Here is a 25,211-nt window from a genome sequence, read left to right on the forward strand (position 1 = left end):
TGATTTACTGACACATAAACAGTAAAACAATTTTGAAACAAGAATGCTGCGGCATTATTGTCAAGTAATATATTTCTGTCTGATCTTTGTCTGTGCAGGCAGTCCTGCGCTGGGTATTCGTCTCTTTTGGGTAATAAAGAGAGGAGGAAGTAGAAAACAAGTCAAAAAGCAAAGAAAAAGATGTTATTTCCAAGATATAACATGTAACACATTGAAATATACAATGCCAAACCACTAACTTCCACTATAATCACAAAAAAAGTTTAAATAATTTACAATAAATTACAAAAAAATAAAACTAAACTCATCCCAGCTCCCCTCTATCTGACCTGTTAAAGGAAGGTTGAGACCTAAAGGTCCGAATGCAATTGTGCCACTCTCTATGCAGACTCTGTAGGGCACAAACTACCAAGGGGACATCATATCATCTCCCCAAAAGCACCTAATAGCCATTTTAGTTTCAAGTGTGTTTTCTAAAGCTTCAGAGTGGTGAAGCATTCACAAGCTACAGTTCTTCTATCACAGACAGAAACTTGTAGAGTTGTGGTACTCGGACTCGAGTCCGGTCTCGAGTTAAAATTTTTAGCGGACTCGGACTTGTCACGGACTCGGATGCATTTTGACTCGGACTTGACTCGGACTCAAGCTTTTCGGACTCGGGAATAATTGCCGAGTCCAGCCGAGTCCAGGGACAGTTGATGGAAATTTTACTGACTTGATGCATTATTACGAAAGTGACATTCAGTATTCGCACGTGTTTAAAAGTCTTGCCAGAACTTGAAAGCCTGCTGGTTTCTTTGCATACACAAACCCTCAAAGCGTGCTCAATGAAAGCGACTCTCAGTCAGCATGCAAATGCTGAATTAAGTTTTCTTTTGCATGTTATTGCTACCCACTGAAAAGTTATGTCAAAATGCACCGTCTTGGAGAGCATTAATGCAAATGCAGTCGGTTTTGTCTTGAGTGAATTTAAACAGTTGGGAGAAATACAGATGTGTCAAAATATATGATCTGTGCGTCCAGTCTTAAAGCGACAGCAACGTAAAACTGCTGCAGCAGACTGCGTCATATTAAATTTGCCTATTTTATCTCACAATTCAGATTTATATATATATATATATATATATATATATATATGTGTGTTGTTTATATGTTGTACAGTGTTTCGGACTTTATTACTCAAATTAACTCAACAGAGTTTTCTGAGGGGAAAAATGACAGAAGTGTGGGATTTAAACTCATGATTTTGAGCTGAGGGGAAAAGGGAGAATGTCATTTCTTATCAAAATTGTGAGATATAATCTCGGAATTGTGAAAATAAAGTCAGAATTTTGAAATATAAACTCAAATTTACTTTTTTTACTCTTTTATTCCATGGCCTCCACAGACTGCTACTTAAAAACTGTCCCCTTACAGCCTCATTTTCATCAAAGAAAAAAAAAAAAAAAAAAAAATACCATCTACACTGTCTAAGGTCTTACCATTCGTCATATAAAACCCAAAACAGCCAAAATCAGAGATAAGAGGTGCATTCTCTGCTCCTCAGGCCTCATTCACTAAGCCTCCTACCCACCCCGTTGAATTTATACATTTACTATATAATCGCAAATAAAGTCAAGTCCTCTCTTGCCCTATAATTTTTCACATTCTAAAAGCTGTTTCACTCTGAAATATATCACAATACATAAGTTATAACTTCTGTTACATGACTTTAAAGATTGCTGGGCAGGACACTAATTATAAGATGGTATGAAATCAAAAATCCAAATGTCAATATGCAATAACGGTTTGCTTTTTACATTTAAATTGGCATTGCCTTATTCTAGTTGTAAAGGTTAAAACAAGGTTAAGATACTGAAAAACAGTAGTGTTTCGTTGGACTCAGACTCGACCCATTTGGACTCGGACTTGAGTCCGACTCGGCCCATTTTGGACTCGGACTCGACTCGGACTCGAATGGTTAAAGACTCGGACTCGACTCGGACTCGACTTAGGTGGACTCGACCCAACACTAGAAACTTGTATCCCAAGCCAATGACATGGTAGACATTAATGAGCAGATTAAAATGGAAAGATATGGCAGCATATTGCACACTGAACAAATTCAGCTCACCAACTCCAAGACCCAATTACTTCCTGGAGAAATGTTACTACTCCTGAGAGCTTCTTCACTGTCCTCAAACAATATATATCCAAAATCGACATCTCTAGCCTTTACCAGTGTGTTGCCAAGTTTGCCAGAAGTTGGATATATGGATGGATGAATGGTTTTTACTCAATCTGACCCATTGTGCAACATCCTAGAGATACAATCTGCATTAGTGTTTAGTTGGTGCTTCACAGTATTATAGTAGCCTTGGTGTAAAAATACCCTGGCATTTGTATCCTTGTTCATTCTCTAGGGCAGTGGTTCCCAGCCATGTTCCTGGAGCATGTCTTTGTTGCAAATCTATTTCAGAACTTAAAGGTCTACTAATGAGCTGAATCAAGTGTGTTTGATTAAAGGTACAGTTCACCCAAAAGTGAAATTTCTGTCATTAATTACTCACCCTCATGTCGGTCCAAACCCATAAGTCCTTTGTTTGTCTTCGGAACACAAATGTAAGATATTAAAATTAAGACCCTCCAAGAACAAACCAGCCTAGGCTGATTGGCTGGTCTTAGCTGGTTTAAGCTGGGAAAATGGTCAAAACCCCTCTAAAACCATCCTGTTGACCAGCTAAAACCAGCATGGTTGACCAGCTAAAACCAGCCAGGCTAGGCTGGTTTTTTGGTTCAACCATAATTTTATGAAGCAACGAGAATACTTTTTGTGTGCAAATAAAAACCCCTAAAATAACAACTTTACTCAGAAATTCTTCTCCTTCACATATAGTGCCATTTTGAAGAGTACACCCTGCTGAAAAAAAAAAAAGCTAAAACCAGCCTAGGCTGGTTGGCTGGTTTTAGAAGGGTTTTGGACACTAAAACCAGCTACATCCATCTTAAACCAGCATAGGCTGGTTTTAGCTGTTTTTTTTTCTGCAGGGCAACGACACATGCACATGCTTTGTTCTGCACATAAACAATGCATGCACATGATTCTGCAAAGAATATGCCATGGTACTTTCCAAAATGCTGCTAGGGTGACACAAAAGAGAAGAATTGTTGAATAGAGTTGATATTTTCATTTTTTTGTGCAACAAAAAGTATTCTCGTAGCTAAAATTACAGTTGAGCCACTGGTGTCACATGGGCAGAATTTTCTTTTATGGGTGAACTATTCCTTTAAAGATACATGGGCTGGGTTCTCATAACATGGGATACAGTACCTATCCATGCTTGAGAGATTGTTTATCTAGTCATTACAGATCCAGGAGGCACTGTTGGATTTGAAGACTATAACGATGATTCTGGATTCTTCGATGACCCCTAGTTGCAGCATTTGGCTTACCTCCTCAATAATCTGTCTGCAAACCCAATCGAGCCGCTGTCTTATAATCGCCCCAGGCAGCATGCATACATGATGTGCTTTCACCTCAGTCAGACTGGGGATATCTAAGAACACTTTCTAGAATTTACTCACCAGGTGGCTTAGATTCCTGTTTAAATCCGCATTAGAATCCCTAATCTGGAATTTCCTGTGGAAGAAACGTCTCTCTGACGATGCTCTGTAGCATGGCTTTGCAGAGAGAAATTGCTTCATCTTGTGACATAAGCATACAAGTAATGGGAAATTAGGGCACTTACTGGCATCAGAAAGGGAAGGAGTCCAAACTGGATGAAAATTAAACTGCTCCCGGAATCCACTTCGGTCATGATGCACAGTCGGTTTTCCCATCAATGAGAATCTGAGATTTGATGAGAAGTGGATGATGGCCATACAGGCATAGGTCTTTGGGAAGTCTAGCAGTATGGGTTTCTTTTGGATTCCTGCTGCTGTCAAATGCTCTAATGCAGTGCTTCTCAAACTTTTTACACCAAGTACCATCTCAGAAAATATTTGGCTCTCCAAGTACCACCATAATGACCAATAGGGATGGGATGATAAATCGATTCGTGGATTGATTCTGAGGTCTCCCGAATGCATTGCGAATCGATGCTGAATCATTTCTTGATTCACGTTGCAACGATTTATCGTCCTATCCCTAATGACCAACATTAAAATACAGTAGCATAGTAGGCCTAATTATTCAACTACAGCTATGCACAGTTCAAAAAGTTAGTTTTATTCCTAGTAAGAATATTTATTATTGTCGGACACTTTAAACATTATAAATACAGTTTAAACATTAACACTGCACTGTGCTTACATACAGGTAAATAAAAACTTGAATGATTCAATTAAAATGTACTGTACCTAAAAGTAAAAAAAAAAAAAAACTGTACTGTACTTAAATGTAAAGTAAAAAATTTACAGTAGTCATACTTGATAAAAAAAAACTGAAAAAAAAAACACACAGGCATCATTTAGCCACCTTGCTAACTTTTAAAAAATGTTTTAACATTAATTTATATTTAATTCAGAGAACCGATGCTTTGAGAACCAGGGACCAGATTCATGAAACATTCTTAAGAAGAAATTTCTTCTTAACTGTCCTTTTCTTCTTATTTTCTAAAATAAGAAAAAAAGTTAAGAATATTTTGTATTCCCAAAAATTCATCTTAAAGGAGAACTCCGGTGTGATTTTGACCTAAAGTGTATTGAATCATGATACCGAGTGTAAACGTACCTTGCATATCTCATCTCGTCTTGTCCACTGCTGTCCGAAATCTGGGGTCAGTTATCCGATGCTCACAACAGGTTGTCAATGAAAGTCAATCGGGCATCGAAGGAGCCATGTAAATAAATCACTGTTTTACGCCATTTACGAGGCACAAAGTAGCTCCAGACTTCATTGGTAGACTTCCAAGGGCCCTGACATTTAAAACGAGACATTGAGAACTCAGAAAAAGCACCGGTAGTTTATTTACAAGTAGATTTATACAGACAGTAACTGCAAGAAGTTTAGCGGCCGCCGCCATCTTAAATGTTGTCACGATAAGTCGAGTGTCGAGCACGAAGGAAACTACAACCTGATACGTTGATAACCTGATAAGTTCCTTCCTGCTCGACACTCGACTTATCGTGACTACATTTAAGATGGCGTTTAAGATTAGCCTATGTATAAATAGTGTGCGTGCTTATTATGATTATTAGGATAATCAGCAGAAACTTCAAAGAAACCAGACAATCCTTGAAGTGCGAGATTATAAATGCGTCTTCAGCCATGTATTCACTCAGATAGATGTATCATTGTCTTCTTGAGAAAAAAATTATGTTCTTAAGAATTTTTCAAGAATTGCACTTCAGAACATACTTACAAACTACTTAGAATTTATCTTAAGAAATGTCTTAATTTATTTCTTAAGATGTATGTGAATCCGGCCCCAGTGCTCTAATGGAAATATGTAGTCTTCCCTGGGAAAGGTTGGCATCTAGTACCTCTTCAAACAGCCAGCCCAATACTCTCTGCTGGGCTCAGGGCAGCACCTTCTCACCAACTTGGGATTGTTGGGTTGACCAGAAAGCAATACTGAGAAGGAGAGTAAGGCTACATACACATTGTCCTTCTCTGTGATAAGCACAAAATGAATTCCAGTGATGTCCTGCTCACCTCCTGAGGCTTTCGCTGTTCCTCAAATGCTCCCTTCCTTGATGAAGGATATTGCCTTCAGGTGTTCCCGACTCGGTGCCTCCGTTCAGCTGATTACGGCTGGCAGAGGCCAGAGACATATATTATAGTCAAGGTCAGGCACGTTGGTTAAACCATTGTAGGTCTGTCACATTTTAAATACGGTTTCTTTCTGAACAAACCTAAAAACGAAAGCTCTACAACTGTTGTATTTCTTTGTTCTCTCTTTGCATTTTTAGATTCTCTTTTTATTTTGAGATATTCTGGTGCCTGAAGCAAGCTTGTGTTTGTTTTTTCTAAATCAAAACAGAATTGTGCAGAATCACACTGGCAATGTAATATAATGAATAAATATGAATGCATCAAATGATTGTTGTTTGTTCAAGCCCGTCTGATTCATGTGTTGAAGTGAATGTGTTGAACACATTCTCATTTGGATATAATGTTTAAGGGTGAATTGAGAAAATGCTGCAGTGTTGATTAACTTGCATTGTGTTTCCTTTTTTCAGAACCACAGTCTGAGTCTGCACAGCAGCTAACAACAGAACCGTCTGGAAGAGAATCAAGACGCCATCACGACCCAATAAATATATCTATGTTGCATTTTCGCACTCAGTCAGACAAAACAGTTATAAAGAAATTAAGGCAGGGGGTAGAAAGATAAATGTTTGACATTCAGTGTTCCAAAAAACAACCTATTTGTAAGTAATATCCTTCATGTTTTGCATTTCCTTTTCTTGTAAAGAGTCTTGAATTTTTATTGTTAAAAAAAAAAGTTTGAACACTACAAAAGAAACCAGACTGAGAAGATATGAGAAAGAACTGGGGCTCACAAAACAAGATGATACCAGGAAAACTGAGCCATCATCACCAGCCCAGCCTGCCTCGTGTGACCAGAACACCAACCATTAAACTTTTGAGTGACATGAAATATAAATAATAATATGTTGAATATATGCAAAACCAGAACAATACAAAATCAGCAGTAATCCATTCCAAATGATCATCTCTTATCCGGAGGTCATTTATCACAGTTAGACAAACTGCTGTCTGTCCATGTTGACTTGTATATTTCTGTTTTTAATGTTTACTGCTTGCTAAAGTCTGGATGTGTCTGGAATTGTTCTTTCTATATGAAAGAAGGCGAAGACATTTATTCTCTGTCGTCTCCATTTGTCTCATCGGGTTTGGCTGCACAAATGCTGTCAGGAGCATGTCAACGGCTGACTGATGTGTAATGCCCTACTCTTATTGTATCAACGTTGTGTCTAAAATGTACAGTATATACCAGTTTTACATTAAATGAAATTGACATGCACTTTTGCGACACTCCATACTTTTATGGATGTTCTCGTTTTGAGCTGATCTACACACTTGATAAGTGGCAACTGGTTAATTGGAAATGAGACTTTTATTATTGTCATGACATGTCAATTAAAAAAAAAAGGTTCTATAAAAATATTAACTGAGGTCCGATTTGTTGGACATTTTTTTGTGTTCCCATGTGATGAAAACATTAAAATTGTATGAAGATATGGATTTGCTGTGCTTTTCCAAAGATGTTTCATTATTGTGTTTCTGTTTGTTTGTGTATTTTCCTTTTCCAAACATCAGCAGAGTGCCATATTTGACTGTACATAATTATCTTTTTTTTTTTTTTTTGAAATCTTACACAATGCCATTGACCTTTTACCTTAACCTTCAGAAAATGTTGAAAACACTGAAAATGTCCACCTCACGAGGTAAAACTGAACATCAAATAAGTTGTTCTATTTATTCAATGTTTGGCCAGGTCTCCCTGAAAGAAGAGATCTCAGTGGAACTATCCTAGTAAAATAAAGGATAAATAAAATATATTTTGGGACATGTCTAAATTAGGACTGAGGGGAAAAAAAATACTGCAGCTATTTTTTTTTTCTTTCTTCCAAATAGCCCTGGACCGAAGCTGCATACACAGGAAAGGTCAACTTCAGTTTATGAGAAACACAACTTGGATTTGTGGTTGATAATGATTGTGGTAACTTCATGGTTTTATGAATGACACAGGATTCAAACCTTCAAACAGGACAGTCACCATTCTTCTTCCTGTCTGTAAACACTAATATGGGGCTAATCTGCAAACCTGACAAGCTTTACAGAAACTCTGAAGTGCTGATGGACAGATATGATGCAGGCTTTACCTTTGTCAATTATGTTTCATGCTGGCCTGGAAGTAAGGAACTTCAGAAACTCAAATCTAACATGGATTCAAACTCGGGGGCACCATAGAAGTTCATTATATAGAGAGAAATCCTGAAATGTTTTCCTCAAAAAACATAATTTCTTTACGACTGAAGAAAGAAAGACATGAACATCTTGGATGACAAGGGGGTGAATACATTACCTGTAAATTTTTGTTCTTAAAAAAGTGAACTACTCCTTTAAGAAAATCCAGTTTTGGAGATGCACACAGGTAAGATCACTATAATTTGCTTCATTGGCATGAACCTGAACACGTGTTCTCTAAGTATATACAGTTGATGTCCAAACTTCATCCGTCTTTCAGAATCTGCAAAATGTGAATTATTTTACCAAAATAAGAGGGATCATGCAAAATGCATGATATTGTTTATTTAGCACTGACCTGAATGAGATTGTTTACATATAGTCCACAAGATAAAATAATAGTTGAATTTATATAAATGACCCCATTTAAAAGTTTACATCCCCTTATTTCCTAAAACTGCATTGTTACCTGAATGATCCACAGCTGTGTTTTTTTGTTTAGTGATAGTTGTTCATGAGTCCTTTATTTGTTGTGCAGTTAAACTGCCTGCTCTTCCTCAGAAAAATTGTTTTCCAGCTTTTTTTGTGTATCCAACAATGACTGTATGATTTTGAGATCCATTTTTTGACACTGAGGACAACTGAGGGATTAGCAACTATTACAGAAGGTTCAAACGCTCACTGATGCTCCAGAAGGAAAAACTGCATTAAGAGTCGGGGGTGAAAACTTTTGAACAGAATGGAGATGTGTACATGTTTCTTATTTTGTCTAAATATCATATTTTTATATTTAGTACTGCCCTTCAGAGGCGACAGAAGATAGTTACATGTTTCCCAGAAGACACAATAAGTTAAATTTACCCTAAACTTCAAACCAAAGAATTTGTGGGACCTGAAGGATTTTTCTGAAGAACAGCAGGTAGTTTAACTGTTCAGGACAAACAAGGGACTCATGAACAACAATCACTAAATAAAAAAAAATAATGTGGATCATTCAGGTAACACAGTATTAAGAATCAAGGGGGTGTTAACTTTTGAATGGGGTCATTTTTATAAATTCAACTATTATTTTTTCTTGTGGACTATATGTAAACATCTTTTATGTGAAATATCTTATTCGGGTCAGTACTAAATAAACAATAGCATGCATTTTGGTAAAATAATTAGCATTTTGCAGATCCTGCATGGGGGATGTAAACGTTTGACCTCAAATGTATCTACGTATAAAGACTCCAGTTCATGAATTCAAAACAACTGGAAGCTTTTCTATGTCCTGCTGGTCTGTCTCTTCATTTTGGTAGGATAAGTTTCAAGCAATATATAGAACAGACATTGATGGCCTAAAATAATGCATGCAATTATTTTAAAGTAACTATGGGCCATGTTGAACTTCATGCAGCTGAGCAGCGATTCTACCATTGGGAACAAAGACAGCTTACATGATGCTTGTGTCCCATTAGCTAAGCTAGTAGAGAGCAACACCAAGGTTGTGGGACTGATTCCCAGTGGATACACACACACTAATTAAAATGTGTTCCTTAATTGCACTGAGAAATGCTTTGGATAAAAGCACCTGCAAAATGAATAAATGTAAATGATTTGATTCTTGATATTGTTGCATACTGTACCTACCATCAATGAAATTGCTTTCTGTCTGCACTTTGCATGTCCCAAAGTAACACAAGCATTTGAATGATTTAAGCCTTTAACTGTAGCAGTGATTTAGTGTTTTTTTTTTTTCTCTCTCTCTCTCTCCAGTGGCACATATGGTAATAAGTTTCCCTGTATTGAGGGAGTTCTTCATTTAGACTTTATAGAAATCTCTCAAACATAACTGCCCTTGGGCAAAGCGCTCAACCCCAGGCTGCCCTGCGGTCCTAATAACTATCTGCCTCATTTAAAGGGAGGGTAGACGATTTTTCCAGAAACATTTTTTATACTAGTTGAAAGTCTCTTCACATCCTGATAGTAATCAATAATTGAACTAAGACTAAACATAAAAATATAAACTCCATTGTGAAAGGCTTAGAACCAAAAATTGTTTGTCCAAAGCATTGCATCCAAGTCAAGTGCAATGATTGGATGTCCTACCTGCCTTTCAACCTATCTGTGTACCTCCGCACAGCCAATAATAAAAATCTGGGGGCGTGGCTACTGCAGCAGCTGAGCCAGAGGGTGTTATCCTGTGAGGAAAAAGAAATTCAGATTGTGTTACAGAAGTGCAAGTAAAATTCAAAGATGCTGTGTTCCACTCCATGAATGAATCCAGTCAGAGTTATATTAAAAATCGTTCTAGCTTTTCCGAACTTTATAATGGCAATGGGTGGGTGTTTCTTTATTACAGCCCAAAACAAGTCCAAAAAAGCACCTCACATGGCTCCCAGGGGTGAATAAAGGCCTCCTGTGTCGAATCGATGCATGTTTGTAAGAAAAAAAAATCCATATTTAAAACTTAATAAACACTTTCATTTAGCTTGCACTAACAGTCATACACAGGAGTCATTTCGGATGGATAATGCAGGATGTACGCATAGCATGTGTGGCTTTGAGTCGTGCGAAAACCAACGTTTGTTTACAGGAGCAAAGGAAGCAAAGTTTCCTCTTGGCTTATATCGAAATATTCTGACATTTTTCTTTACATATCCAATACAATCTAATTCACAAGCTAAAAAAAGTGAGTATTCAATTTTAAATATGGATATTTTTCTTCCAAAAACGATTTGTCTCGATTCACTAACAAATGAAAATAATTTTTTTTTGAAAATTCGAAAAATAAAAAATAAAAAATTAGGGGGAGAGCCAGAGCCATATAAAAAGAGAGTTGCGACACTCCCATAGGCTTCCATAGGAACTGAGGAATGCGGAAGTAAAGCGTGTCATGGAGCGGTCAATAGTTCCAAACAACCAATAGCTCCTCTATTGAAGCTCATTCATTTCAGCGCTTCTCAAGCACAGTCGCAAGTATATTGAAGAAATTACTGCATTTCTTTACATTTTAACGCATCAGTTGACCTCTCGAAAAACTGGCCAATAGTGGTGTTTTATGAAGCGTGTTATAGTTAATGTTTATCGTTAAAAAATAAACAGTTAAACTGTAAATGCAGCTGGATAACGTGAGAAACACCGTAATAGCGACCATAACCAGATACTAGTTGTCATATTTTTATGTTTTTAGTCTTTCTGCAATCTTTCTCTCACTGTAGGAGGTTGAATGAGTTTCAGTAAAGACTGCATTCAAGAAACACGATAAAAATGTATGCTGAATGCAATTCGTTGCCTTGTGTTTTTTTAAACATTATTTTAATCTTTTCTATTATGTTAAATGCCATTTTTGCTTGCCTTTTATAATATTCACTTATGTTGTATATTTGAATATCATAAAACAAGAGTAAATTACATTTTTTTTATTTAACATTAAATCGTTAAATCGAAACATACTGTATAAAAAAAGAGTGTTTGATCATGTCCAAATACACATGCAGATGTATTTAACCTTAAATATTACACTAACTGTAATCTAAATACTATATTAGAAAATGTTATCTTTTAAATGGTCAGGATCATTATTGCACATATTAAGTACAAAAAAACCTCCTCAAAATATTTACTAAATAGAACTTAACTATATATATATATATTACAGTTATTTAATTGAATAAAAGTTACACTTAAGGCGTTTGGTCACATTTGACTGCCAAAGAGTATGAGAACATATTAATTATGTCTCTTTATCACTCCCCAGAATAAAATGCGATTGTAAAGCGTATTCAGAGAAGTTATCAGTACACAATCAATGCACATTATGTGTTAATAATTACTCGAAATAGCTGCAAATATAGTAAAACTGCTGTCTATCCTTTTTAACTCCATTCAAACACATTGACAGCGCGGAGCTGTTTGGAACTATTGAGAGCTCCATGAACCACGTGACCGCGCGGCGGCGAGATCAAAGCGTGTCGCAACTCTCTTTTTATATGGCTCTGGGGAGAGCCAACCCTTTAGACGTTCCATTTCAACCCATTGGCCACTAGTGGGCACTCATCCAACGTAATCAATGACATACATCCGACTAAACGAGATTGAAAGAAAGTTAAGAGCGAAGTGCATAAAAAAGACAGCGGTAAAACAAGGATAAACACTGACAGTGTTTGATGAAGATGGAGGAAATTTGTGGTATGTTTGGGTTTCAATCCGAACAATGAACTTGCAGAGTTCCTTCTCCGCAGGTAAGCTAAAGGACAAGTTAAAAGTATGCCTAATATGTTGGAATTTGTATTGAAAGTAGCCTACTTTTACCTGTTACAACATGCCTTCATTTTAATAAACCCATACCCACCCAGCACTAGACGTCATTTAGACGTCGTTTTTTGGGCTAAATCAAGTTGGCCCGTCATGGACTTCTTTTAGCCCAAAAATCGACGTTGAAAATTGGTCCTTGTTTGGTCCGTCGAATTAAGTCTAAATTTAGCCCAAAAATCGACGTTGAAGATTGGTCGTTGTTTGGTCCGTCTAAATTTAGTCCAAATTTGGCCCAAAAATCGACGTTTAAAATTGGGATTTGTTTGGGCCATCTGATTTGATCCAAATTTAGTCCAAAAATTGACATTGAAAACTGGGCTTTGTTTGTTCCGTCTAATTCACGCCAAATTTAGCATGAGCACGTTTATTTCGGACATCATACCTCTGTTATAGCCACATAAATGAAGCAAGTATAGAAATATATGTCATCTTTTCGACATCATTTCGACGAGTTTTTGCTGGGTGGGTAAGAGCTGTGTTTGTGATGTGAAAGGGGGGCGTTTGTAGTTTTTTTTGTTTGTTTGTTTTTTAAACATGCTTTATTTTTGTAGTCCCGCTAGTTGGCGCTAGTAGCGCAGAAACCGCCTAGCCTCAATCCTAGCTTCAAAAGAAATAGTTGCCCCAGTTGTTTCTTTATTAGTCTGAAATATATGTATGATTTGATATTTGCGATAATGTTTCTGGTAAAACAAGGGTAAACACTGGCAGATGGAGGAAGTTTATGGTATGTTTGGGTTTCAATCCATACAACGAACGTGCAGTTTCTTCTCCACAGGTAAACTAATCTTCAAGTTAAAAGTGTTCCTAAAATGTTGGAATTAATATTGAAAATAGCCCACCTTTACCTGTTAAAACATGCCTTCATTTTAATAAACCCGTAAGAGCTGTGTTTGTGACGTGAAATGGGTACATGCAGTTTTTTTCGTTTGTTTGTTTTGCTTTATTTTTGTAACTTAGTTCCGCTAGTTGGCGCTAGTAGCGCAGAAACAGCTTAACCTAGCTTTAGAATAATATTTGCCCCAGTTGTTTCTTTATTAGTCTGAAAGCTCTGTATGATTTTCGATATTTGCAATAATGTGTTTGGTAAAACAAGGGTACACTGGCAGTGTTTGATGAAGATGAAGGAAATGTATGGTATGTTTGGGCAATCCATACGACGAACGTGCGTTTCTTCTCCACAGGTAAGCTAAACGTTAAAAGTATTCCTAATATGTTGGAATTTGTATTAAAAAATAGCCTACTTCTACCTGTTAAAACATGCCTTCATTTAAAAAAAAACCCGTAAGAGCTGTGTTTGTGATGTGAAAGGGGCGTTTGGCATTTTTTTCGTTTGTTTGTTTTTTAACCATGCATTTTTGTAGTTCCGCTAGTTGGCGCTAGTAGCGCAGAAACCGGCTAGCCTAGCTTCAAAAGAAACATTGAGAGGGGGTTCAGCGAAAAATCGGCAGCTGTCAGCAGGAAGTGGCTGCCAGTGGCAGCCGACAGTACCTGTCACTAAAACCGGACGTCTGCTGTCGCTAAAAACCTGAAGTCGGACGGGACTGGCAGCGGCAGAAAGAAAACAACAAAAATATAAATATGTGTATATATAATAATAAAGTATATAAAGTTATAACAAATATATACTAAGTTTAATATATAAATATATGTTAAGTCAGAAATGTGTACTATATGATTAAATCTATCAAAATTATCATTAAATGGTAGATTATCATTTATATGTGTGTGTGTATATATATATATATATATAAAAAAATATATATATATATATATATATATATATAGATATAGATAGATAGATAGTTAGTTAGATAAATGAATGTGTGTGTGTGCAAACAATTTATAGAGAGACAAGAAATGCTGTATATTGTATTTTTATTATATATAAATATATTCAAACATTCCGTAAATTGATTAAAGACCTGGATAAATGACAAAAGTACATGGGCTTATTAATGACCTTTATTTTTTTAATCATTTAAGCTGTGTTATGAAGGTTCATAATTCCATTTGTAGCATTTCAAGAAACAACACTGTTGTGGTTGTTTAATAAAGCATTTAAATTTGTAAAGGACTTGGTATGATGTTAACGTCAGTGCTGTACGATGTAAACAGCATTACAAGTGTTCAGCTCCCATTGTCTCCTCCTTAAATGCTTCCTCCGTGGCTGATGTGCACAGCTTCTTTCTTAAAAAAAATAAATAAATAAAATAAAATAAAAGTAACTTACAACCAAAATTACCTGTGTAAAATGAAATGTATTCTCATATAAAACATATACCTTGCATGTGCCATTTTGGATAAGAGCAGATTCATCCACCAAATCCTGATATGAGCCATATCATGCTGAAAAATAAAATTTTAATTTGGAAATGGATGTTTAAAATGTTCAAATGTAATACGTAATATTTTTTATCAACATAAAAAAGGATATGCTACTTTGCTAACCTGGGTAAAGTCAAACTCCCAGTTAAGTGCCAAATACAGTGCATACTGTCAAACAAAAAACACAGTTTTATAGAAATCTTTTAGAAATATTTTTTTCATTGGAATAAACCAGATGTCTTTTGATGACACATAATTTGCAAAAGTGTTTTTTGCCCAAGATGAATGTTGTGATGGGAAAACAAAACCACTGTAACTAGTTACCATTAGCATGAACACACCACAGTCCACAGATGCTGACTGTGCAGGAACATCCTGGAAAATAAATCATAGCATAAAAATTTACATTTTCGTTATAGATTTTACATGTTGCACCATGAATTCATACCTTATTTTTAAGGAGCTTCCAAGATCCTGGAATCAGCTTTATTGCAACTGAGCTATATACACAGATAGAAAGAGATTAAATCAGTGTTGAACCACTTAACACTGTTATAGGTATAGACAGTAGCAAGATTATTGCTATTAGTTAAACAAGACACTGTTACTTGAACCAAGCAGCAGGTATTATTTTTTTTATAAACCACTGTCTATACCCATCTAAAGCCAGAGAACAAAATGTTGAACTGAACCACTGAACTAATATTTTCATCTTTGAAATAGGAACAATGAACAGTTCCAATATATTTTCTATAGATTACAAAAATATAGAAAAATTGTTTTGCAGTCACATGCATAGAACTGGAACACAGAACCCCCTCTCCCACAAAGGAACTCCATGGAACAGAATTATACAGTATGTAAACCTGAACATGGATACACAATCAGTATCTCCATAACCACTAGGGTCAGTGGAGTCAAGGATGTGTATCCTTTTAAGTTTCGGCAGCAAAACCTGTCAAATACACAACGTTACATTTCTACAATACAGTTTTAGTATACAACCTTCATCTTAAAAATGAAAAAAGCTAAACCTTGGATGAAAACAATGATTTAATTTTCAAAGAAATTTCCAAAATAAAAATTATTTGAAGACACCACCACCAACAACAATAACTTACACACAGGGTCCAGTGACTTGACTTGCATATGGGAAAAATGATGCAGTCTTTCAAGGATGCATCATCCTGTTGGAGAAAAAATATAAGCTACATTGTAAAGTGATGATAACCTTAAAGCAGTGCATTAAAATTAAGCTACAAATTTTTAAAACCACTTACAGGCAGGGACAGAAATGGATCACAATTTAGAGGTGGTTGCCAAGTGGCTACTGCATATGCACTGACAACATGAACATCCTTGCCCTGGATGAAAATAAAAAATACAACGTAAAGCACAATTATCCATTATTAAACATTATTAGTTAAACAGATTTGTTAATGATACCCATATTACCTTCTGTCCAGCAATGTGGGATAGCTGAGAAAGGCAACAATTCACCACCTATTGTATTAAAATCAGAATTCTTTAGGTTAAATAATAATAATAATAATAATTATTATTATTATTATAATAATAAAAAGACCACAAGCTATTTAAAAGATGATATTAAAATATAATCGTTATAAAAGTCCACTTACTGTTGCCTCCACTTCCTGGTTCAATCCCAAAGACATCAAATCAAATCTTTTCAACACTGTTGTACCCACTGCACCTATGATCTCATCCGGTGATTGTGTCTCATCCAAAATATGATCCAACTTAAACAAAACAAAAAAAACAACAACAACAAAAAAGACAAAGACAATTTAGTCAATAAATTAGTATAACAATCCAGAATGACTTCTTTCTGCTTTGCTTAAGGCAGGATATGATGGTTAATATTTAAACATTATGATCCTTATGTGAAAACATGTATACCAGTGGGTTTTGTTGGCTTTGCAACTGGAATTCTGGGATCTCCTTCCTGGCACGTATATTTTTCCGTCCCCAGCAATCAGTGTCAGAGTCTGGTGAACTTGTTGAAACTACAAAATACAGACATATGGTGCAATAATGCTATTACTAATTAATGTTTCAATTTCATCAGGTGCTTTGTGATAAAACACTGCACATTTATTACTACCAGTACCTACAAAATAAAGATAGTGTAAAAAGCTTAAAATAATTGACCTTGAGATTTACATTTACTTAAGCAATTCAAATCAATATTACCTTGTTGTGCTGTGGTACTGCCTGTAGAGAATGTACACACAAAAAGGAACATAGGAGTATTATAATATGACAACAGTTGTCTGTCTAACTGAAACTGTCATTATAGACACTTTAAAGGCTTTAGCTAATATGAAAAGCACTGAACACTAAAACATCTACCTTCATTCCTGAATGTCAATTTCCCATGCAGGCCAATGTGGACAGATTGCTTTGCTTGCATCTTCAAAGTTTTGGTGTATTTCTCATTAATCCTTTTGTTATGAAGGTGAAAGTACAGTCGGAGAGAGAACATATAATGTTCATCTTTCATTTGACATAAAGAGTACTTGCTGGAAGACAACTCCCTGTTTAACTGTTCTGCTGTGGAGGAATTAATAAGAGCAGCTAAATGTGGTGCCAATTTCAAACTCCTCAAAAGCTCCTCTTGTCTCCTCTGATTTTTCTGATGGAAGCGATCATACAAAGAAAATCTTTCATTGGTTCCTGTCACAGGATGCAGGGAAGAGAATCTGTCAGAACTGTTGGTGGCCTCCTTAGCAGAGACTGTTCTAGATGAGAAGCCAACACTTGTCACCCATGGAAACCGGACTTCAAGTCGTTTTTCCACGGCAGCCTGAATATGTTCAGCAGTGTTTGCACAAAGTCGACCATCATACGGCTGGAAAAAACGCTGGTTGGTGCGATTATTTACGTGTCTTGCAACACGTCCAGCAATATCAGAGACATATACTGTGGGAGGGTGTTTAAAACTCAATAGAGCATCTCCATGATCACGTGCTGACTCCTGCCACCACAGAGCTGACTGGTAGTACACCACAGAGTGTGTGCAGGTCATGTGCAGAACACCACCTTTATTTGACAAAACAAGAAATGGTGAAAAACATCCTCAAAACATGTTTTATTAGCATGATAAAAAAATCTAAAGAAAAACACTTTTTAAAGAAGAAATTCACTTCCAGAATGAAAATTTACAGATAATGTACTCATCCCCCTTGTCATCCAAGATCTTCATGTGTGTCTTTCTTCATGCTTAAAGAAATTATGTTTTTTGAAGAAAACATTTCAGGGATGTTCTCCATATAGTGGACTATTACGGTGCCCCGAGTTTGAACTTCTACGTTTAATGCAGTTTAACGCAGCTTCAAACGATCCCAAATGCGTCTGTAAATGATATCACCTGAGAAAGAAGGGTCTTACTAAACTACCTTTTTTTTTATTATTACATTTATATACTTTTTAAACCTCAAATGCAGTCTGTGCATCTCTGGTTCAAAACTGTTAGGGTAGCATTTTCACCGTTAACTTCAAACATAATTTCAAAATCATCCTACACTGCTGCAGAAGTACTGACCCAGTGTTTGCAAAGATGACAAAAAAGGTAGTACAGCGATGTAGGGCAATTTTGAAGTTGTAGAAGAAAATGAGATGGGTGTCTAAATAACCTAACTGTCTTGAACCAGAAAAAAAGTTCAGGCAGAGCAAGACAAGCGTTTGAGGTTAAAAAGTATATATATATATATATATATATACACACACATATACATATATATATACACACACATATACATACACTAGTTTAGACCCTTCTTCCTCGGCTGTAATTGTTTGAAGGTGCAATTTGGAATTTCAAACTCAGTGCACCATATATGGAGAAAAATCCAGAAATGTTTTCCTCAAAAAACTATTTATTTACTGACAGTCAAACATCTTGGGTGACAAGGGGGTGAGCATCACATTAGGGTTGCACGATTAATCGAACGATGTTGTGAGGCGCGTTTAGTCAATGAAGCCGGTACTTTGATTAGTAGTAAATCCCCATCACGTGCGTTCAGCTGGAGCGGCAATTCAACGTGAATTCAACGTGCTGAACGCATGTGATGGGGATTTACAACTAATCAAAGTACCGGCTTCATTGACTAAACATTGTTCGATTAATCGTTGAAGCCCTACATCACATTCTGTAAATGTTTGTTCTGGAAGAGAACTTCTCCTTTAACAAATAATAACAATGTCTTACCACCAGCCTTCTGAAGCTTGACAAACATCTTGGGGTACAAGTCCTTGTAAAGGAGTAGCTCCTCAAGTCTGTTTATCAAGTCAGTGATACTACCAACATGTGATACTCCAAGGGCATTGCAGGCTTTCACCAAAGCTTCTTTCTTTGGCTAAATAAAAAAAGTAATGGTCAATAAAGAAACAAAATGGTAAAAGAAAACATCATTACTAGAATAAAATAGAGTACATACTGGTTTGGACTCCAGCACTTGCAAAATGGCATCTTCATCCATCTCCAACCCACAGCTTGAGGTGAATGCTCGATCTTTCTGAGACAGACCTTTGAAAACTTCTGTCTTTGGGACAATATCGCTTAACCTTGAGTGATTGCCCAACCATGGAGTGAAGGCGGTGTATGTTAATGGACGTGCATATGGATTGGCAGACTTGTTTCCTAAATTACAAAAAAGGAAAATAAAATGTCCATTTCAGGATTTAAGATTTTAACTACAGGTACCCCCACTCCATACCCTAAAATAGCGCTTACCATCACAGAATCCAGAAGAAATCATTTCCTTCTCAATTGTCTCCCATCTGGTCCTCACATTCACTTGAGTGTCTTCTTGGCTGATTTTGTCCAAGCTTGGGCGTCTAAACAGATGTGCTGATATACAACCAAGAAAATAAGCAAAGAAGCAAATATCAAGCAGTCATTAAATGCATTTATAATTTACAACACAAAATTCACACAACACACCCTCCTCATTCTGTTTTACCTGGTAAATCAAAAGCGATTTTCCAATTTCCATCTGCTATCAAAATGGGAGGATTATGGCCACATCTGACGCATGAATAGCTATAGGAGTACTCCCTCAGAGCAGAGAAATGATAAAATGCCTTTCGTATTAGATTGTGTGAAACTGTAATTTTGGCATGATCCTCAATTGTTTGCAAAAAACGTCCAAGGGCAACATGATTCTATACATTTAAACAAACAAACAAACAAAATACACACACCACAACAACAACTCACATTAATAGGAAAATATGACTTGCATTTCACAAATACTTCCACATGTCTGTCACTTACTGCGAGTCCAGATGTCAGAAGAGTACAGAGAGGAATGGTCAAAAAGGTCCTGTTGTCATAATTGTGAAATCCAGACTGATACTCTTGAAACCTCACAGGACGTCTACAGACAAGGCAATTCTTCACATACACTGGCACATCTGGAGAACACAAATTTTATAAAACATTAAAATGTAAAACAACACAATGTGGAAAATAATACATAAATAAAGACACATTTTAGAAATTAACCTCGAGTCACTGAGGATATCCCATACACTGTCCCATGCCGTGTAATTAGCACCCTCTCTCCCAAAGCTGGTGGAGTTGGGCCAGGGCAATAAGGACAGTTGGACTCGAGTGGTTCAAATAAGTTGGGGATTTGTTTCTCTTTTGTTGCCAAATCCTCTGGAAGGTCTTCTGGCACCCTCTTTTGCTTCCACATGTAATCTGTCCAATCCTGCATGTCAGAAGAAGCCAGTGCTGCCACTTCTGTGTCTGCAACATTTCTGACTCTTTCATCCACATCACTGTCTTCAGCATTTGGGTCAGTCTGACAAGAAAGAAGGTGGGGTTTCTCTTGATAGAGCCACCACATGCACAAGTATCTGTGCACACAGCTCCTCATTTTATTGCGGCACTGGCAGTGCCACTGGCCTACATGGCTATCAAAAGAAACCCTTGTCCTTTCAAACTGACACCAGTTGTCTCTCACCCCAGTAAAGACAGAAAAATAAACAAACCTGACAGAGGTTTGTTCATTCCAAAAAATAGGAAACACGCAATCAACTCCATTAGTAATGCTTTTGATTCTGAGCTGCAAACATTCATCTTGTCGTGTTTTGGACAACAGGCCATTGTCTACCATTGACTGCAAAGCGTCCTCCCTAAGTGCTGGTGGTGCAGAATAGCACACAGCTCTGTTTGTCCTCTGAAGGTGATCACACTCCATGCCTGGATTGCCACTTTCTACTCCAATCCTCATAAAATCATGACACAGCGGTGACTCACAGGCTATAGAACCTGAGACAATTTGTTTTTTTACGTGAATAGGGACTCTGGGTCCATGTGCATCTTTTGGGGTGACAAAAATCCCATTTCTCTCATCGATACAAATGACAGGTGGTTGCTCCTTGACATACTGCCTTGCCTTTGGGTTTTGTAATGATGGCACTTCTGAAGGACAATAGAAAAAAATGCAAAGACAATATATACACAAAGACCAATAAATATTAAACATTCATAAAAACCAGCATCAAGAGTTCGTACCCTCAGGCTTGTTGGTAACTTTGCTTGTAACCACAAGATCTGCAAACAGTAGAAACAGATAATGGGAGTTAAACATGGATGAAATCAAAATGAAACAAGAGTTAAAAATGTAATTTACATTACACACACCATGATTGTGTAGGTGCTTTTTAAAGTCAGGGGCACGACACAAGATGTGCTGGCACTTAGGGCAATGCCAGTGGCACCTCTTCCGTTGTTGGGACCTCAAACAAAAGCAAGGAACACAGTATTTTCCTAAAATAAAATAAAATAAACTTTTAATACTTTTTAACTAACAATGACAAACAAACATGCAAAATTAATGTGCAGTTTGTAGAATGCTTACGGATGCCATTGTCCTCAAAATATATGGCATGCTTTAAATGCTTTGCCTGAAAATGTTCAGGAGATGACATCACCCCAGCTGTACAATAGGGACAACTGCCTGTCCCAGGATAGACATCGTCTACTCCAAAAGCAAGTGGTACACCTAAAAATGCATTGTTTTAAAGAAAACAACATTCCTTAACACAAACTCACTCATATATAAAATGTAAAACATTTCAAATTACATTTCCTATATATAGTTTTTTGCATATTATTTCCAGAATTTTGAAAAATGTGACTTCTTACCTGCCATAACTCATAGCCAGGTACACAGAAAGGTGAAAAGAAAGAATGATAGTTCTTAAAAGAACTGTTTGGTCAAAATTTTTGTAACAAGAGGGAAAAATAATGGATAGCAGACAATGCCTATAGCAAATTAAACAAAAAAAAAAAAGATGTGGTTAGTGTTGTACGTGTACCTTTAACAATTTCAGACAAACAACATAACATATGTGACCCTGGACCACAAAACCAGTCATAAGGTTAAATTTTACAAAATTGAGATATATACATCATATGAAAGCTCAATAAATAAGCTTTCTATTGATGTATGGTTTGTTAGGAAAGGACAATATTTGGCCGAGACACATCTATTTGAAAATCTGAAATCTAAGGGTGCAAAAAATCAAAATACTGAGAAAAACACCTTTAAAGTTCTCCAAATTAAGTTCTTAGCAATGCATATTACTAATCAAAAATTACATTTTGATAGGTTTACAGTAGGAATTTTACAAAAAATCTTCATGGAACATGATCTTTACTTAATTTCCTAATGATTTTTGACATAAAAGAAAAATCACAAATATACCCCAGCGACTTAAGACTGGTTTTGTGGTCCAGGGTCACATATATCATTCAGTAACCTTAGATAGATTATTTAAACATGTTAATACTTAACAGTTAATGCAATATTTTAAAGTTAATGGTGCCCCCCTAACATACTAAGCTCAACGGATACTATACTACACAAAGTTACATTGTCGTTCGCTAACATAAAAGTTAAAATCAAACATACAAAGCAACAATTATTCATTACTCCGACCATTAATTTCCAAACTTACCGCTCTGACAAACGCCGCCATTACTGAAGAATTTCGCGTCTGTCGTCCTTGCATGTGATTGGTTGCTGCTCCGTTGGTCGATGCTGATTGGCTGCCACCAAGTGGCAGGTCCCTCCTACCCTCCGACTGCCAGTAACTGGCTTCCGGCTGTCAATGACAGGTACTTCCTGCTGCCAGCTGCCAATTTTTTTTCTGAACCCTTACTGGAGACATTTGTCCCAGTTGTTTCTTTATTAGTCGAGGAGTCTGAAAGCTCTGTATAATTTTCCATATTTGCGATGTTTCCATCAAATGTACAATATTTTTGAAAAATAGGGATGTCTTTGTTTTGTGAGCAACATTCAAAGCGTCATATGTTTATATAATTAATTTGCTTATTTGAACAGTTGTGAATACTGCCTGCTATATATAACTATATGTGTGCAGTTCTGCACAACTGGGTTAAAAACAAATCAAAAATTCATGTTACCATTGTCATTGGGAACATCAGAATTTAATAGTCGTTGTGTGTACAAGGTTGTACACTTATTGCAGATTTGCCCTAATATCCACTATTGTTTCGTACGCTACAACTGATATATCCATCCTAAAACTCTTGATGTTTGCTTGACTTGCATTGTTGTGTTTGAGGCATTCTTTTCTATTATTATATTTGTATCTTTGTTGTTTAGAGCCATTTTTTTCACCTAAAAGCAGCTCCTCCATCCAAACCCCCAAATGCTCACTTTAGTTAATGATAAACAGTTTATTGTTAAAACAATGTATTGTTCATGACAAATAGCGCTCCCCATCACCCACTTCATTCTGTTTGTTATTATCTTTGCCATTTGTCTTTTATTCTGCTTTTCTTTTGAAGAAAGAAAAGGAACCTTAATTAAATATGGAACAAAATGGAGCAGCATCTTTCTAAACTCTCATGTCATTAAAATGGAGATGAGTATAAAATACCAACAGAATGGTGTCTTGTGTGAGATATTTATGGGATATGTTATGCAAGCGTGTCACATTATTCTGTCTGTATGTTTCATGTCATTATCACCTCTTGTAGTGACGTTCCTCAGGGACCCACTGGAGGAATGACAAGTGAAGCAATGTATCCACATTACAGGGTTTTTAATTGCTTTGATAAGACTATACTGTTATACTGAGACCAGGATTTGAAAGAATGACTAACAGTGTTACAAGGTTGATCAGGATGAAGTTTTAGTTATTTTTTAGGCATAAAATACCTCATTAAAACTTAAAATATCAGACTCTGAGTATACTTCAACTACAGTAATTCAGTACCATTGCTGTGTAATATGGATGCAGATATATATATTTCCTGCATTGCATCAGATTATTTAGAAACTAATTTGTTTTTCACTCTTTTTTTCCTTAATTTATATTCCAAATATATGTGTATAGCCACTTCATTACAAACACTTCAAAGGTGATTACAAAACTTTTCATTGCACTTGTGGAAAGTGTCATTAGAAGCATACAAACTATCAAATTAATATCAATTCAAATGTGTTCAAAACAAAATTAATTGATTTTTAAAAGCACATTGAGGACTTTATTCTTTTAAAACCACCCAAAATGCTGTCAGATATGATGTTCACTGATGTTTTTAGAGAAAGGTCAACAGTGACATCTAATGGACAGAATCAGTCAGAACAAACCCAAAAGAAGATCCGTTTATTGCCTGGCCGCATACAGAATTAATGCAGACTGTCATAATTTAGCTATTCATGTATTTATTTCCAAATACTACACAATACAGTACTATAGTTAACAGGAAGTGTGATTATGTGGGTATAATGTGGTGGTATTGCACATGTCTGATTTCTCTGCATGAGAACATTGGCAAATATGAGTCTGACATTTAATTGTATCACACCGTTTTATTGTCATATGAGTTGGTTAATGTTTCAGTTTCAGCCTATATATATATATATACACTACCAGTCAAAAGTTGTAATGGCTTGTTAAAGAAAAGCAAACATTGAGTGTTTATAAAACAGCAGAAAAGAGTGTGCAAAGCTGTGAAAGTCAAAGAGTTTAAAATATAAAATAGTTTTGATTTGTGCCACATATTGTCTGTTTATGTGTCATAGTTTAATGACTACACTCTTAAAAATAAAGGTGCCTCACAATGCTATAGAACAAAAAGAACTTTTAACATCTGAAGACCCTTTATGTTTCACAAAAGCTTCTTTGTGGCGAAAGTGATGGTTCTTTGAACCTTTAACTGAATGCTTCTTTGTGGGACAAAAAATGGTTCTTCTATGGCATCGCTGTGAAGAACCTTTTGAAGCACCTTTATTTTTAAAAGTGTAGTATTGTTTCGAAATATGGAAATATTAACAATAAATAAGCTGGTATTTCCAATTTTTGACTGGTACTGTGTACAATTTAATCTTAATGCACACAATCTAAATCATTATAAGAGTGCGTTATTTCTGAATAATTCCGAGCAGTACATTAGCTATAATTATAATTTAAATCATAGATTAACAATTAGTTTGGCACCGACTGAAAGAAAAACACATATCACACTGAGAGAGCTCATCATGTGTGATTTAAAATACATTTGATTATAATATACAAATAATTTATAATACAAATGCTAATAGTATAAAAAACTGAACATTTACTGTCAAATGAAAATGTTCAAGAATGCAAAATAATC

At 36.1% G+C, this 25,211-nt stretch overlaps 2 protein-coding genes across 5 annotated transcripts in view; one reads left to right on the forward strand and one right to left on the reverse strand.

Moving 5' to 3' along the window:
• Nucleotides 1–7,192, forward strand: part of LOC141344117 (zinc finger protein 521-like) — a 61,956-nt gene extending 54,764 nt beyond the window's left edge. For both annotated transcript variants that reach the window (XM_073848868.1, XM_073848869.1), the window contains exon 5: nt 6,163–7,192. In XM_073848868.1, the coding sequence (XP_073704969.1) occupies nt 6,163–6,192 (30 nt within the window). In that variant the 3' untranslated portion in view covers nt 6,193–7,192. The remainder of the gene's footprint in view (nt 1–6,162) is intronic.
• A 6,969-nt stretch (nt 7,193–14,161) lies between these two features.
• LOC141344188 (uncharacterized) lies at nt 14,162–22,736 on the reverse strand. Of its 3 annotated transcripts, XM_073848983.1 has the most exons (23): nt 22,538–22,736; nt 21,723–21,842; nt 21,436–21,579; nt 21,219–21,344; nt 21,090–21,128; nt 20,073–20,996; nt 19,842–19,981; nt 19,528–19,729; nt 19,299–19,415; nt 19,003–19,205; nt 18,774–18,921; nt 16,916–17,605; nt 16,757–16,777; nt 16,463–16,569; nt 16,183–16,302; nt 15,998–16,045; nt 15,823–15,906; nt 15,664–15,729; nt 14,991–15,042; nt 14,867–14,917; nt 14,666–14,710; nt 14,499–14,563; nt 14,162–14,404 (listed from the first exon to the last, which is right to left on the reverse strand). In XM_073848983.1, the coding sequence occupies exons 2-19, from the start codon at nt 21,727–21,729 to the stop codon at nt 14,998–15,000; spliced, it is 3,231 nt and encodes a 1,076-aa protein (XP_073705084.1). In that variant the 5' UTR covers nt 21,730–21,842; nt 22,538–22,736; the 3' UTR covers nt 14,162–14,404; nt 14,499–14,563; nt 14,666–14,710; nt 14,867–14,917; nt 14,991–14,997. The 3 variants fall into 3 exon arrangements, with proteins under 3 accessions (XP_073705084.1, XP_073705083.1, XP_073705085.1); XM_073848982.1 differs by having other exon boundaries at nt 14,991–15,729; XM_073848984.1 differs by lacking the exons at nt 14,162–14,404; nt 14,499–14,563; nt 14,666–14,710; ... (1 more) ...; nt 14,991–15,042; nt 15,664–15,729 and having other exon boundaries at nt 15,824–15,906; nt 16,757–16,773.
• Between the last annotated feature and the right edge of the window lie 2,475 nt (nt 22,737–25,211).

This window comes from Garra rufa, chromosome 10, assembly GCF_049309525.1.
Source record: "Garra rufa chromosome 10, GarRuf1.0, whole genome shotgun sequence".
NCBI classification, from domain to species: domain Eukaryota; kingdom Metazoa; phylum Chordata; class Actinopteri; order Cypriniformes; family Cyprinidae; genus Garra; species Garra rufa.